This window comes from Callorhinus ursinus, unplaced genomic scaffold (genome assembly GCF_003265705.2).
Source record: "Callorhinus ursinus isolate GAN/ISIS: 27379988/994484 unplaced genomic scaffold, GSC_fseal_2.0 scaffold77, whole genome shotgun sequence".
Classification (NCBI taxonomy): Eukaryota; Metazoa; Chordata; class Mammalia; order Carnivora; family Otariidae; genus Callorhinus; species Callorhinus ursinus.
The window spans coordinates 1,269,526-1,281,766 of NW_027397139.1; the positions used below are offsets into that span (position 1 = coordinate 1,269,526).

The 12,241-nt window shown below is 61.2% G+C and overlaps 1 protein-coding gene across 1 annotated transcript in view; it reads left to right on the plus strand.

Annotated features, from left to right (window-relative positions):
- The window catches only part of PTPRS (protein tyrosine phosphatase receptor type S), a 98,338-nt gene extending 87,144 nt beyond the window's left edge, over nt 1–11,194 (plus strand). The window contains exons 23-35 of the mRNA XM_073887232.1: nt 1,114–1,161; nt 2,160–2,257; nt 2,340–2,463; nt 3,054–3,229; nt 3,309–3,428; nt 4,816–4,970; nt 5,044–5,329; nt 5,508–5,686; nt 6,416–6,542; nt 6,821–6,946; nt 8,774–8,928; nt 9,097–9,232; nt 9,856–11,194. Coding sequence (XP_073743333.1) covers nt 1,114–1,161; nt 2,160–2,257; nt 2,340–2,463; nt 3,054–3,229; nt 3,309–3,428; nt 4,816–4,970; nt 5,044–5,329; nt 5,508–5,686; nt 6,416–6,542; nt 6,821–6,946; nt 8,774–8,928; nt 9,097–9,232; nt 9,856–9,924 — 1,799 coding nt within the window. The 3' untranslated portion in view covers nt 9,925–11,194. The remainder of the gene's footprint in view (nt 1–1,113; nt 1,162–2,159; nt 2,258–2,339; nt 2,464–3,053; nt 3,230–3,308; nt 3,429–4,815; nt 4,971–5,043; nt 5,330–5,507; nt 5,687–6,415; nt 6,543–6,820; nt 6,947–8,773; nt 8,929–9,096; nt 9,233–9,855) is intronic.
- Nucleotides 11,195–12,241: the final 1,047 nt, after the last annotated feature.

Consider the following 12,241-nt stretch of genomic DNA (forward strand, 5'->3'; position numbering starts at 1 on the left):
CACAGATGCTCATGCTCGCCTACCTCTTCACTCTTCCCTGTAGATTCACACGAGTCCCATAAGGTCACCTGCCATGCCTGGAGGGAGAACTGAATGAACCAGGGTCTTGTCCTTGATCATTTTCACGTACAGTGATCCACACACTCTCTCATCTTGTCCCTCTTAAGGGGTTCATGCCGACTACTTCCAACCAAATAAGGAGGTTTCCATTTAACTGATGGCTGCTGTTCTCCTTATGAGGTCACAGCATGGTTCCATCTGTCCCTCTCCCTGCATCCAGTCTCTACTTCCTGTCTCTGAACTTCCTGTCTACTTCCTGTCACATAATAATTGTTTCCAACCAAACAGAGATTTTAAACATTTGTATGTTACCGATGGCTGCAGTCCTCCTTAAGGGCTCATGCATGGCCTCACGTGCTGTTCTTAATATACTCCTTTCTCTTTCCTGTTGCTGGACTGTCTCACATCAGTTCTGTTTTTATCCAAATGAGGATTTTGGTCACTTATATTTAACTGATGGCTCCTGTCACTTCTCGGCCTTCTGGCTAAGATCAAGTGTAACTGATGGCAGCAGTCTGCCATAAGGGATCACGAAAGGTCCCATATGGCACCCCTAATGTACTCCCTTCTCTTTTCTGTCTCTGGACCAGGTCATGTCAGTTCTATTTTCATCCAAATGAGGGTTTTTAACACCCATATTTAACTGATAGTTTCTGTCCTTCTTAAAGTTCATGGCATGGGCCCGTAGGTCCTTCCCCTGCCCCCAGGTTTCGCCCTCACCCTCCTGCACCTCATCTGAAATCTCCTCTGCTGACCCCAACAGGGGACCCAAGGCCAGGTTGGTCTGAGGGGACACATTGACAAAAGGCCGAGAGCTTTGGGATCTTCCCGAAGTCACAGCTGAAAACCAGGACTGGGTGCAGTCCGGTAGGAGGGATCCACAGCAGCTCCCGTAGGTCCTCGGGGTGGGGCCCGGGCAGCGTGCGTCCCCCATTGCAGTCACTCTGCCCTTTGCGTCTGTTGGCCGGCCATTGTGCGTGCGTCCAGCGAGGGATGGGGGAGGCGGGGGCCCCCCGTGTGTTTTCATTTATTTATTGTTTGCTGTTTCTGCAGATTCGGGCCTCAGCAGCCCCCTCAGAGAGCCGGGGTTTCACTTTGAAAGTTAGTTCCTGTGTCTCTCTGTTCTCGGCCTCCTTTCGCGCCCCCCCCCACCCCCTGTTTGTTTTCATCTTTGGTTCTCCATCCCGCCTCCTGATCTCTGTCCACCTGTCCTGCGCTGGCTTCTCAGGGGAGTCGGGGGTCTGGTCTGTCGGGCCCTTAGGTCGCTGGTTGTGACTGCGCGTAGGTGGGGGTGTGGGGGGGTCATCCTGCGTGACAGGACCCCAGCTTCGCTCCTTTAGGTAAGGGCTCCTGGGGAGCGCCCGGGGGGGCTGGGGACGCTGGTGTTTACCAGCTGGCCTGGCCATGTTGTACTTCTGGGCCGGCACGTAGCTCAGCCCACTGTGCCCCAGGGGAGGAGATGGGTCTTGTAGACCCAGACGTTGGGGAGAAAGAGCCAGGCCCACCCCACGCCATCCTGTGTACCAGTTGGAGAAATGATGCAGGCACACAGAGAGATGGGGAACCCCCCCAGCTCACACACAGACACCATCTCCCCTCCCCAGTACCTCGGCACTCCCTGGCAGCAGATCTTGCAGACCCTCTGATCCCAGAGGGTCAGACAGGGGTGTCCATCACCGGCCCGTGCCCTGGGGAGAGAGGTTTCCAGAGGCCCAGCCAGCCGCATCTGCTTCGTCATTTCTGTGTCACCTGCCTCCTTCTTGCCACGAGGCACTAGGAGCTTGGAGTCTTCCAGGGCGACCCTTCCCCGGGCCCTGCATCCCCAGCTGGACTGGGGGCACTGGGATAGGCGGACATCACGAGCCGGGGGTGTCAGACTCAGCCGGGAGCCGCTCCTCGAACGCGCCACCTGCAGACAGACCCGCAGGCCTGGGCTCCCGGCCCCAGCGTGGGCCGTCCCGGACCCTCCCCTCCCCCGCCACTCGCTCTAACCACAGCGCGTCCATCACAGACTCACACTGTAGAACGCCCCCCGCCCCCCGGACCCCAGGCTGGCTCCCGCATGACCGGCCGCACCGTGGGGTCTGCTCTCCCCACAGGCATGCTCAGCCACCCCCCGATCCCCATCGCAGACATGGCAGAGCACACGGAACGCCTCAAGGCCAATGACAGCCTCAAGCTCTCCCAGGAGTACGAGGTGAGCTAGCCCCCGCCTCCTGCCCCCACCCTGGCCCCCCAGCACCCCACCCTGATACCTCCCACCTCACCTTCCCCTACAGTCCATTGATCCAGGCCAGCAGTTCACGTGGGAACATTCCAACCTAGAAGTGAACAAACCCAAGAACCGCTATGCCAACGTCATCGCGTATGACCACTCGCGCGTCATCCTCCAGCCCATTGAAGGTAGCTGCCCAGGCCCCATCCCGCCCTTCCCCAGGCCAAAGAGAGCGCACGGACACCGTGCCTCCACTTGGCCACGCAGCAGGGCCAGTGTGGACGAGCGAGGGCACAGATTAGGGAAACTGAGGCCAGATGCTGCTCACAGGCCCAGCCCAGCTCCAGCTCCAGCCAGAAGCTACTGGGAAGTTTTGGATACGTGGTTAACTAATGGTTGCTGTCCATAACACGTTTCCATCTGTCCCTCTGCATCAGTGGTTCTCAGTGCCCAGAGAACGTTGGGCGATGTCTGAGGGCATTTTCGTGTTCGTGTTCCGGGGGACAGGGAGCTAACTGCATTTAGAGATCTGAGACGCCGCTCAGACCCTGCAGTGCACAGGGACAGCACACACACACCCCCCACCCGCCCAGGGAGCAGTCTGGCCCCCAGTGACGGTAGTGCAGGGGCAGAGAAACCGCAACATTCCGGCTCCGTGGTTCCGGTGGGGCCAGCTTGGGGCAGTCCAGGAGGGCTCCCAGGAAGCGGTAGACCAGAGAGAACCCATGTAGGGGACAGCGGCACCCCCGCTAATCTCCGGCGTCTGTCCCTGCTGTAGGCATCGTGGGCAGCGATTACATCAACGCCAACTACGTGGACGGCTATCGGCGGCAGAACGCGTACATCGCCACGCAGGGGCCGCTGCCGGAGACCTTCGGCGACTTCTGGCGTATGGTGTGGGAACAGCGCTCGGCTACCATCGTCATGATGACGCGGCTAGAAGAGAAATCACGGGTGGGGCCCGGACCCTGCGGCCCCCGCGCCCCCGGCCAGCGCCAGCCCATGCTCACTTCCGTTCTCCCGCCTTCTACAGATCAAGTGTGATCAGTACTGGCCCAACAGGGGCACGGAGACGTATGGCTTCATCCAGGTCACGCTGCTGGACACCATCGAGCTGGCCACGTTCTGTGTCCGGACGTTCTCTTTGCACAAGGTAGGGCCCAGCCTGGGGCTGGGGCCTGCGGGAGGGGGTAATGGGGGCAGAAGAGGCAGACAGAAGGCTCCAGCTTCTGTCCTGGGAGCTCCCCATCGGTGGGGAAGCTGAGGCTCAGAGGAGGGGCCTCCTGTGTCCAGCCACATCAGGACAAAACCAGCAGAAGCCAACGGAGCAATGAGCCTGTCGTCCCCTTGCCATCGGTTACGTCCCAGGCCTTCCCTCCCTCCTCGCCCTCTGGCCTCACCCAGCCTAGGCCCGTGATGGGTGGGAGACAAAGCTAGAGAGTCCCTGCTAGTCTGGGCAGTCAGGCCTGGGGCAGAGGGAATCTTTAGACGTGTGTTTAACTGATGGCTGCTGTCAGTTACATGGGTCCATCTGTGTTCTATGTCACTGGTTCTCGACTGGGGCAGTTTGCCATCCGGAGGACATTTTTTCATTGTTACTATGGGGAGGGGAGGGTGCGGACACCACAGTGTTCCCCAGACTCCAGCCAGGTCCTCTGTCACACTAAGCACCCACCGTGGGTCAGGCCCTGGTTTGAGCACCAAGACACAGCAAAGACGAAGACAGACAAAATGTCTTGCCCTTTTGGAGCTTGCTCTAGTTGACAAGGCATTGACAGTCAGTATGTAAAAGGACAAATCTTACACGTAGAAGGAGAAAAATTAAGTATATGTCAGGGGACCTAGAGATGGTGAGGAAGGGAGCCAAGAGGTCTGGGAAAACAGCATTCCTGGCAGAGGCTCAGCCCATGCAAAGGTCCTGGGGCAGGACCGTTCCTGGCATGATGGAGAAACAATGAGGAGGCCTATATTATGGTTGTAGCAGAGTGAGTGAGGGGGAGAGAAGGAGGAGGGGAGGCTGGGCTTTTACCCTAAGGTGGATGGGAGCCCTGTTGGGGGGTGGGGGGCGGCGCTGACCTGACTCAGGTGCTCCCCGGCGCCCTCTGGTGGCCACTGTGGGGAGGGCAGACTGTTGGGGCGAGGGCCAGAGGAGGGGGTGTCCAGGGTGGAGGGGACTGGACCAGGAAGGCCGCCACGGAGAGGGTGAGAAGCGGGCAGGTTTTGGGATAGATGAAGGCAGAGCCGGTTGGATGTGGGAGGGGCAGTGAATCAAGGGGGACTCCTGAGTCCTGGCCAGAGCGCCTAGAAGGATGGAGCCGCCTCCAGCTGAGATGGGGGCGGATTTGGGGAGACAGTCGGGGCATGATGTTGGCCACACTGTGATACACCCGGTGAGGGTCTCTCCCCCCGCGCCCCGCCCCCCCCCCCCCCGCCCCGCCCCACCGTGTACGTGAGGCAGCCAGGCCCCTGGGCGTGAATTTGGCGTCCTCTGTGCGTGCACGGAGCGCTGCTGTGACCGGCAGTGTCCCTGTGACCCCCAGAATGGCTCCAGTGAGAAACGTGAGGTCCGCCAGTTCCAGTTCACGGCGTGGCCGGACCACGGGGTGCCCGAGTACCCGACGCCATTCCTGGCTTTCCTGCGGAGAGTGAAGACCTGTAACCCGCCAGACGCGGGCCCCGTGGTCGTGCACTGCAGGTACCGCCGGCCGCCCCCCGCTCCCGCCCCGGGGCCTCCCTCGGGCTTCCTGACCGCGTGCCCGTCCCCGCAGTGCCGGCGTGGGCCGCACCGGCTGCTTCATCGTCATTGATGCCATGCTGGAGCGGATCAAGCCAGAGAAGACGGTGGACGTGTACGGCCACGTGACGCTCATGCGCTCGCAGCGCAACTACATGGTGCAGACCGAGGACCAGTACAGCTTCATCCACGAGGCGCTGCTGGAGGCCGTGGGCTGTGGCACCACGGAGGTGCCCGCCCGCAGTCTCTATGCCTACATCCAGAAGCTGGCGCAGGTGGAGCCCGGCGAGCATGTCACCGGCATGGAGCTCGAGTTCAAGGTTGGGGGCGTTCCCGGTGGGCGTTCGGGGCGTGGCGAGGACCTGGAGGTCGGGGCTGTCCCCCGCCCCCACACGCTCCACCCTCCGCGCTGCGGGGCACTGGGAAAACACACAGCCCCGCCGGCCCCCCGCTGGGGGCCGTCCCGCTGGTGACCCCCGCCTTCCTCTGTCCCCACAGCGACTGGCCAACTCCAAAGCCCACACGTCCCGCTTCATCAGTGCCAATCTGCCTTGTAACAAGTTCAAGAACCGCCTGGTAAACATCATGCCCTACGAGAGCACACGGGTCTGTCTGCAGCCCATCCGTGGGGTGGAGGGCTCCGACTATATCAACGCCAGCTTCATCGATGGCTACAGGTACCCGCGCGTTGCCCCGGCGGTCCCCAGCCAAGCGTGGGAAACAGAGCTGGACACCCCACCAGCCTCCTATGGTCGCCGCTGAGGTGGAGGGAATCTTGAGCTGTGTATTTAACGGATGCCTGCCATCTGTAACGTGGTTCCATCTGTCCTTTTCACATCAGTGGTTCCCAGTCTCAGCAGTTCTGCCACCCAGGGAAAATTGGGCGGTGTCTGGGGACATTTTTGTCATAATGGGAGTGGGGGCGGGCGGAGGCCGGGGAGGCTGCTCAGCACCCCACAGTGCCCCTCACAGAGAACGATGCAGCCACGAACATCAGTGCCCAGGTTGAGAACCCCTGGCTGAGGGATGGTGTTGCAGCAGAAGGCCCCACCTGTGCAAAGGCTGGGGGTGACCGAGAGCTTAGCCCGTGCAGACGCCTGGAAGGAGTTTACTGGCCCTCTAGGGGGTGGAGGGCAAGGCAGGAGAGGTCAGGGGACATCCTGCAGCCTCCTCAAGGTGCTAGGACTTCCCCTGAGGCCGATGGCTTCCCCGGGTGCAAAACAGGGTTATGGAGAGGCTTGGCGAGACGGGGAGGGGGACGGGGCACCGGCCGGCGACTCCTGGGGAGGCAGGGGCTTGGCAGGTGTGGCTGCTGGGGCCCTGACCCGCCAGGCGGCGTCAGGCCGGCCCCCCGCCTGGGCCTGCATCTGCCCGCTGGCCCTGGTCTCACACGCTCCACACCATAGGCAGCAGAAGGCCTACATTGCGACGCAGGGGCCACTGGCGGAAACCACGGAGGACTTCTGGCGCATGCTGTGGGAGAACAACTCCACCATCGTAGTGATGCTGACCAAGCTGCGGGAGATGGGCCGGGTGAGCCACGGACCAGGGGGCCGGAGGGGGGTGGGGTGTGCCAGGGGAGCCATGGATGGGGGGGTGGGGGCCAGGTGAGCCACGGAGCAGGGGCGGGGGTGGGGGTGGCCGGTGAGCTACGGACCAGGGGTGGGGGGCCGGTGAACCACAGACCGGGGGCAGGGGTGGTGGCAGTGGGTGAGCCACAGACGGGGGGTGGGGGTGGCCGGGTGAGCCACGGACCAGGGCGGGGGCTGGGGCTCAGGCCAGGCTGACCGCAGCTGCCATCTCCTCCACAGGAAAAATGTCACCAGTACTGGCCAGCCGAACGCTCCGCCCGCTACCAGTACTTTGTGGTGGATCCGATGGCAGAATACAACATGCCCCAGTATATCCTCCGGGAGTTCAAGGTCACGGATGCCCGGGTGAGTGTGGGGAGGGATCGCTGGGAGATTCTGGAATCCTGGTCCTGCTGCTCAGAACCTCGTGATCTGGACAGGGTTTCCCTAGTTGGGGGTAGAAGCAAAGGCCCGGGGGTAGGAATAAGCACTGGGGGTTGTGTTGTCAAAGTGGACCAATCCCTCCAGCACCAAACGGGTAGGAGAGAGCACTGCATCCCGGTGCTGACCCCACAGTGTACCCCTGGGGGCATGTGCAGCACCCCTCACTAGGGGGCAAGGTCCAAGGGCATGGTGTAAGAGGGCGTGAGTAAGGGGTGTTCCCTGTGGAGGATGGCGTGGCAGCGCTGCAAGCGGACTGGGGGAGACGTGACAGAGGGTGCAGGGGTGGGCCGTGGAGCCGTGGGTTGGAAGAGGGTCTTGAATAGTGGGGTTGGGTCGCAGCACGCAGCGGGGAGAGGGGAACGGAGGGTAGGCGGTGTTGGCAGGTGAGGATTCTCTGGAGAGGGGGGTTGTCTGCCGGCAGCTGGTGGAGACTGGCAGTGGCAGGTGGCCCAGTGGGAAGACAAAGGATCACTCTGAGGTGGGAGAGGGGGTGGGTCAGTCACGACGCTGCCAGTGGGTGGCGAAGCCCGATGAACCACCAGCGTGGTTGGTCATGGCACTTGGGTGGTGCAAGACGGTGCCATTGGGTCGGTCGGACGTGGCACTGGAGAATCCGTGGATGGTGCTGATGGACGCGGCGGAGGGAGACAAGCATGGACGGTGTTGGGTGGGAGGCAGGCAGGATTGGAGAGTGAATGCAGGTGACAGAGGGTGGAGAATGCCAGCAGAACGTGGTCCCCCAGGTCGGCAAAGGGGGAGGTGTTCTCAGCCCCGGGCGGGGGAAGAGGAGCTGGGAGAAGGGCAAGCATTTTGGCCCGTGGTAGGTGAGAAAGTCCATGGAAAATGACTTTGGGTAGCAGGGAATGATGAGCATTCATTGACCAATGCTCCTCGTGCCGTTGGTGGTACAAGACCAAAGAAGGTGGGAGTGGAGGCTGTCGGGGTGAGGGGGTATCGCTGGATGGTACCATTTGGGTGGAGAGAGCACGACTGGGAACCCAGGGAGCGAGTGGAGGCTGGAGGAGGTCCGTGCAGGACCGCGCCCACAGATGGCGAGGGTGAAGGCTTACTAGTGGTGAACTGCGGGACATGGGGCCATTGGGTCGCCATGGCTGGAGCCCGGCAGAGAGCGACGGTGTTGACTGGCACGGCCGGGGAGTGGGAAGGGGGGATGGAGAAAGTCCGTGGAAGGTAGGTGGTGGTGGCCACGGATTAGTGACCGGCTGTGGGTGGTGAGAGGCGGGATGATGGTGTCGGGTGGTGCTTTTTAAGGGACAGACGAGAGTGAGTAACGGGCAGACAGTGGTTGACGGCGTGGCGTTGGGTGGCGAAGGAAGGTGATGGAATGGCGTGGAGCCCCGGAGGGTAGAGTGGGGGAGGGCGGAGGGGCACGGAGGCAGAGAACAGCGCTGAGAAGGGCAGGTGTCGGGTGCACCGCGGGACGGTGGCCGACGGTGGGGTTGGACGTCACTTTGGCCGCGGCAGATGGCACCGGACATGTGGACTGGCGGGCGGTGGGCGGTGGCATGTAAGATGGCATCGTTGCTGGACGCAGAGGTTGGTGGACGGGGAGGAGTGTGGCGTTGGCACCCTTAGGTGCTGACGGACAGCGAGTCCCCAGGGCCGGCGGCAGGAAACGGGGCTGAGGATGGGGAACGCCGGAGGGTGGCGTTGGCTGGAGACGGAGATGGGACCCGAGGCCGGCCCCGGGCGGGAAGCCGACCGTGACCGCCGCTGATCTCATTCCAGGACGGCCAGTCCCGGACGGTCCGGCAGTTCCAGTTCACGGACTGGCCGGAACAGGGCGTGCCAAAGTCGGGGGAGGGCTTCATCGACTTCATCGGCCAAGTGCACAAGACCAAGGAACAGTTCGGCCAGGACGGCCCCATTTCCGTCCACTGCAGGTGAGCTGTCCCTCGAGCCCAGCTGGGGCAACTGAGGCCCGGTGAGCACAGCCTCGAGCCTCCGCCAGGCTCGTGAGTTTGGGCTCCCTTCGTGCCTGAGGAGTCGGGCAGTCCCCAGGGGGCTGTCCGGAGCACCCAGCCCTGAGCGGCTGCGCTTGCCCCCAACAGTGCCGGCGTGGGCAGGACGGGCGTCTTCATCACACTCAGCATCGTGCTGGAGCGTATGCGGTACGAGGGCGTGGTGGACATCTTCCAGACGGTGAAGATGCTGCGGACCCAGAGGCCGGCCATGGTGCAGACGGAGGTGAGAGCCGCGGGCGGGGCCCCAGCTGCCAGGCCCCACACCTCTGCCCCCCTGAGCCTCAGTTTTCTCTTCTGTGAGATGGGCGCAGCCCACCTCGACTCTGGGTTGTCGCGGGCAGGAGTTCCTCGACAGCCGTTTGGGGCCAGAAGGGGATTAGTCATACCTTTCGACCCAAGATTGGGTGAAATCCAGAGCCGAGAAGCAGCCCACAGAGTGGGCAGAGAGGCGCCCGTCCTAGCTCCAAAGTCACAGCAAGTTCATGGCTCAGCCAGGACCCTGACACGGGCCAGAGTTCCAGCAATCCACCCCGTGCCCAGATGGGGAAAGTGAGGCCCAGAGCTAGAAGGGACTTCCCTGGGATCACGTGTTGGGCATTCCAAGTGTCCTCAAGGCTGCCCCTTTCCGTCACTAGGGAGGCAAAGCTGGAGTCGGACCCCCAGCCCTGCGGGCCCTGCTGAAGGGGGAGGGGGCTTCCAGGCAGGTAGAGGGGAGGCCGTTCCGGGGCCAGAGCCCAGCCTGTGTGACGCTGCAGCGGGCTGGCTCCTGAGGGCGATGTGGGGAGCCTCGGGAAGCCACAGGGCAGCGGAGGCCCTGACCGAGCCCCTGCCCCCTCCCTCCCGCAGGATGAGTACCAGTTCTGTTACCAGGCCGCGCTCGAGTACCTCGGGAGCTTTGACCACTATGCAACCTAAAGCCATGGTCGCCGCTGGCCAGACTCCACCGGCCCCAGATGCCTCTGCCCCTGCCGGGTGGGCCCCCGGAGGCCTGGACCCCCGGCCAGGGCGGGAGGAGGGAGCGGCCACGTGTCTGCACGACCTCCAGGAGCAATGCGGCCCCCCGAGCCCCCCGTGCAGTGCCCAGCAGCCTCCCTGGCACTGGCAGCCGCCTTCCGATACTTGGCACATTCCTCATTTCCTTCCGATTCCGAACGAGAGATTCCTGGGTGGGGGGGGTGGGGGGCAGTGAGCAAACAGGGGTTCTCCCCGGAACCAGAGGAGGGCAAGGGCCGTGCGCTTGAGCTCCAGTCCTCCCCCCCTCCCCCCGGGGGGGGGGCCCTCCTGCTCTGCAGCCTGCGGGGCGCCGCCGGGCCAGGGGGTGCAAAATTCAGCTTTCTTTTCTGACTCTGTGTAACTGTATCCAGTGACATTTCTTTTTTTAAATAGTGTATTTTTTTTCATTTTTTTTTAAAAAATAAAAAAAAAGAAAAAGGAAAAAAAAAAAAAAAAAGACTCGCCAGTCAACAAATTTAAAAAGAACTTTGCTTATTCCTGTTCCGTTCACAGACAAGTCTATTTTTTCACCGTAGAGAACGCTCTTGTGAGGCGGCTGCACTGGCAGGTGCGCGGGCCCGCGACCCGCCCCGGGCGGCCTGGCCTCCTCCCGCCACCGTCCTCGGAAGGTGTGCCTCGCTCAAGAACAGGAGGCCCTTGTGCTCCTGGTTTCTTCCCTTTTTTTGCATTTTTCTTTTTTTCTTTTTTTTCCTTTTTTAATTCTGAAACATATCAAGGACCAGTCTGAGGGTGGGGTGGCGGGGCGGGGGGGTGGAGACAGGGGGCTCCGGCCCACCAGCGTCAGGTTCAAAGACCCACTGGCGTGGGTGCTACCGCCAAGGAGAGGGCAGTGACCCCCACCCCGAACCCCGCCGCCTGAGCCCCCCAGTCTCCCACCCCCGAGGAGGAGGACTGAACAAAACGGGGGGTCCTGCTTCTTCCGGGAGAGAGAGGCCATGTTCTGCTCGGATCAGGGACCCTTTCCCCTTGGGACTATGGGACAGTTTTGGGGCAGAAGCCGAAGGATGGGATTCCCGCCCCCACCCCTGAGCAAGTTGAGTTTTTCTCTTTGTACAAGAGCAGATCTGCCGTTTGCTTTCAACACTGTTTATTCAAACGGAAGCAGCTGGGTGGTTTTCCCACCTCTGCGTATGTAGATATATCGACTTTGTATTAAAGGAAGATCGTCTGACCCGGCCGATGGTGGAGTATTTGTCCTGCCCCCGTCCATCCCTGGGGCGGGCGGGCGCCTGCAGGGCTCATGCGTTCTCGTTCCGTCGTGTAAACAGTCTGGTAAGGAAAGTGGCCCAGAGAGGTGGTGTTGCTTGTCCGAGATCACACAGGGCCTGAGGGGCCATAGTGGGATTGGAGCCCAGAACCGAGGCTCTGGTCCTCCAGGGGCCGCCTCACGTCCTCAGTGATAATTGTGACCATGGCTGGCCATCTGCCGTGGGCCACCTCTCTCAGGTGTGGGAGTCATCAGCCCAAGCTACAGATAAGGAACCGAAAGCTCAGAGGGGCGGCCACCACGGAGTCACCACCCAGTGGGCTTGAAGTGGGGCTGGGATTCGTGTGACGAATAAGCTTCGTTAAATAGATTGATCAAATCCTATGTCCCCTACCCCCAGAGTTCTCAAGTTTGCCCATTTCCCAACTGCCCATGGCCAGCCTCACCCACACAGAGGAGCCCCAGGCTGGAAGGGACAGAGCCTAGAGCAGAGCCCATCACCAAGCCCATCACCAAAGGGCCAAAGCATTCTAGGGCTGTGGGGCCGGGGGTGCGGTGGGTGGGAGGGCGGTACACACTGTGTCCTAAACACCACCACCTTAAACTGTTTAAAGCAAAAACATCCCTGAGAAAGAAATAGCTCAAACCACAGCAGTACAGGGGACTGAACCTAACTCAGGAATGCAGAGATCAAGCTGACGGAACAATCAGGATCTCGAGATGATTAACGCAACGGCAGACGTGACCAGATCCATACGTACAGGACTGTGTACCCAACAAACAAGGAATGTACATTGTGTCCAAACACCTGGAGCCATCACAAAACCAGACCCCGTGTGGGGCCATAAAGGCGAGCACAACATTGAGACTTCATGCACTAGCCCCAATGCAATTAAAATTATGAATCAGTGTTGATCCTTGGTTCCTCAAGTCCATGGAGTCAGGAGAATTTAACCACCTGACCCACCCAGGCACCCTAGAGTCAGGAGAATTTAAATAGGAGTGAAAGGT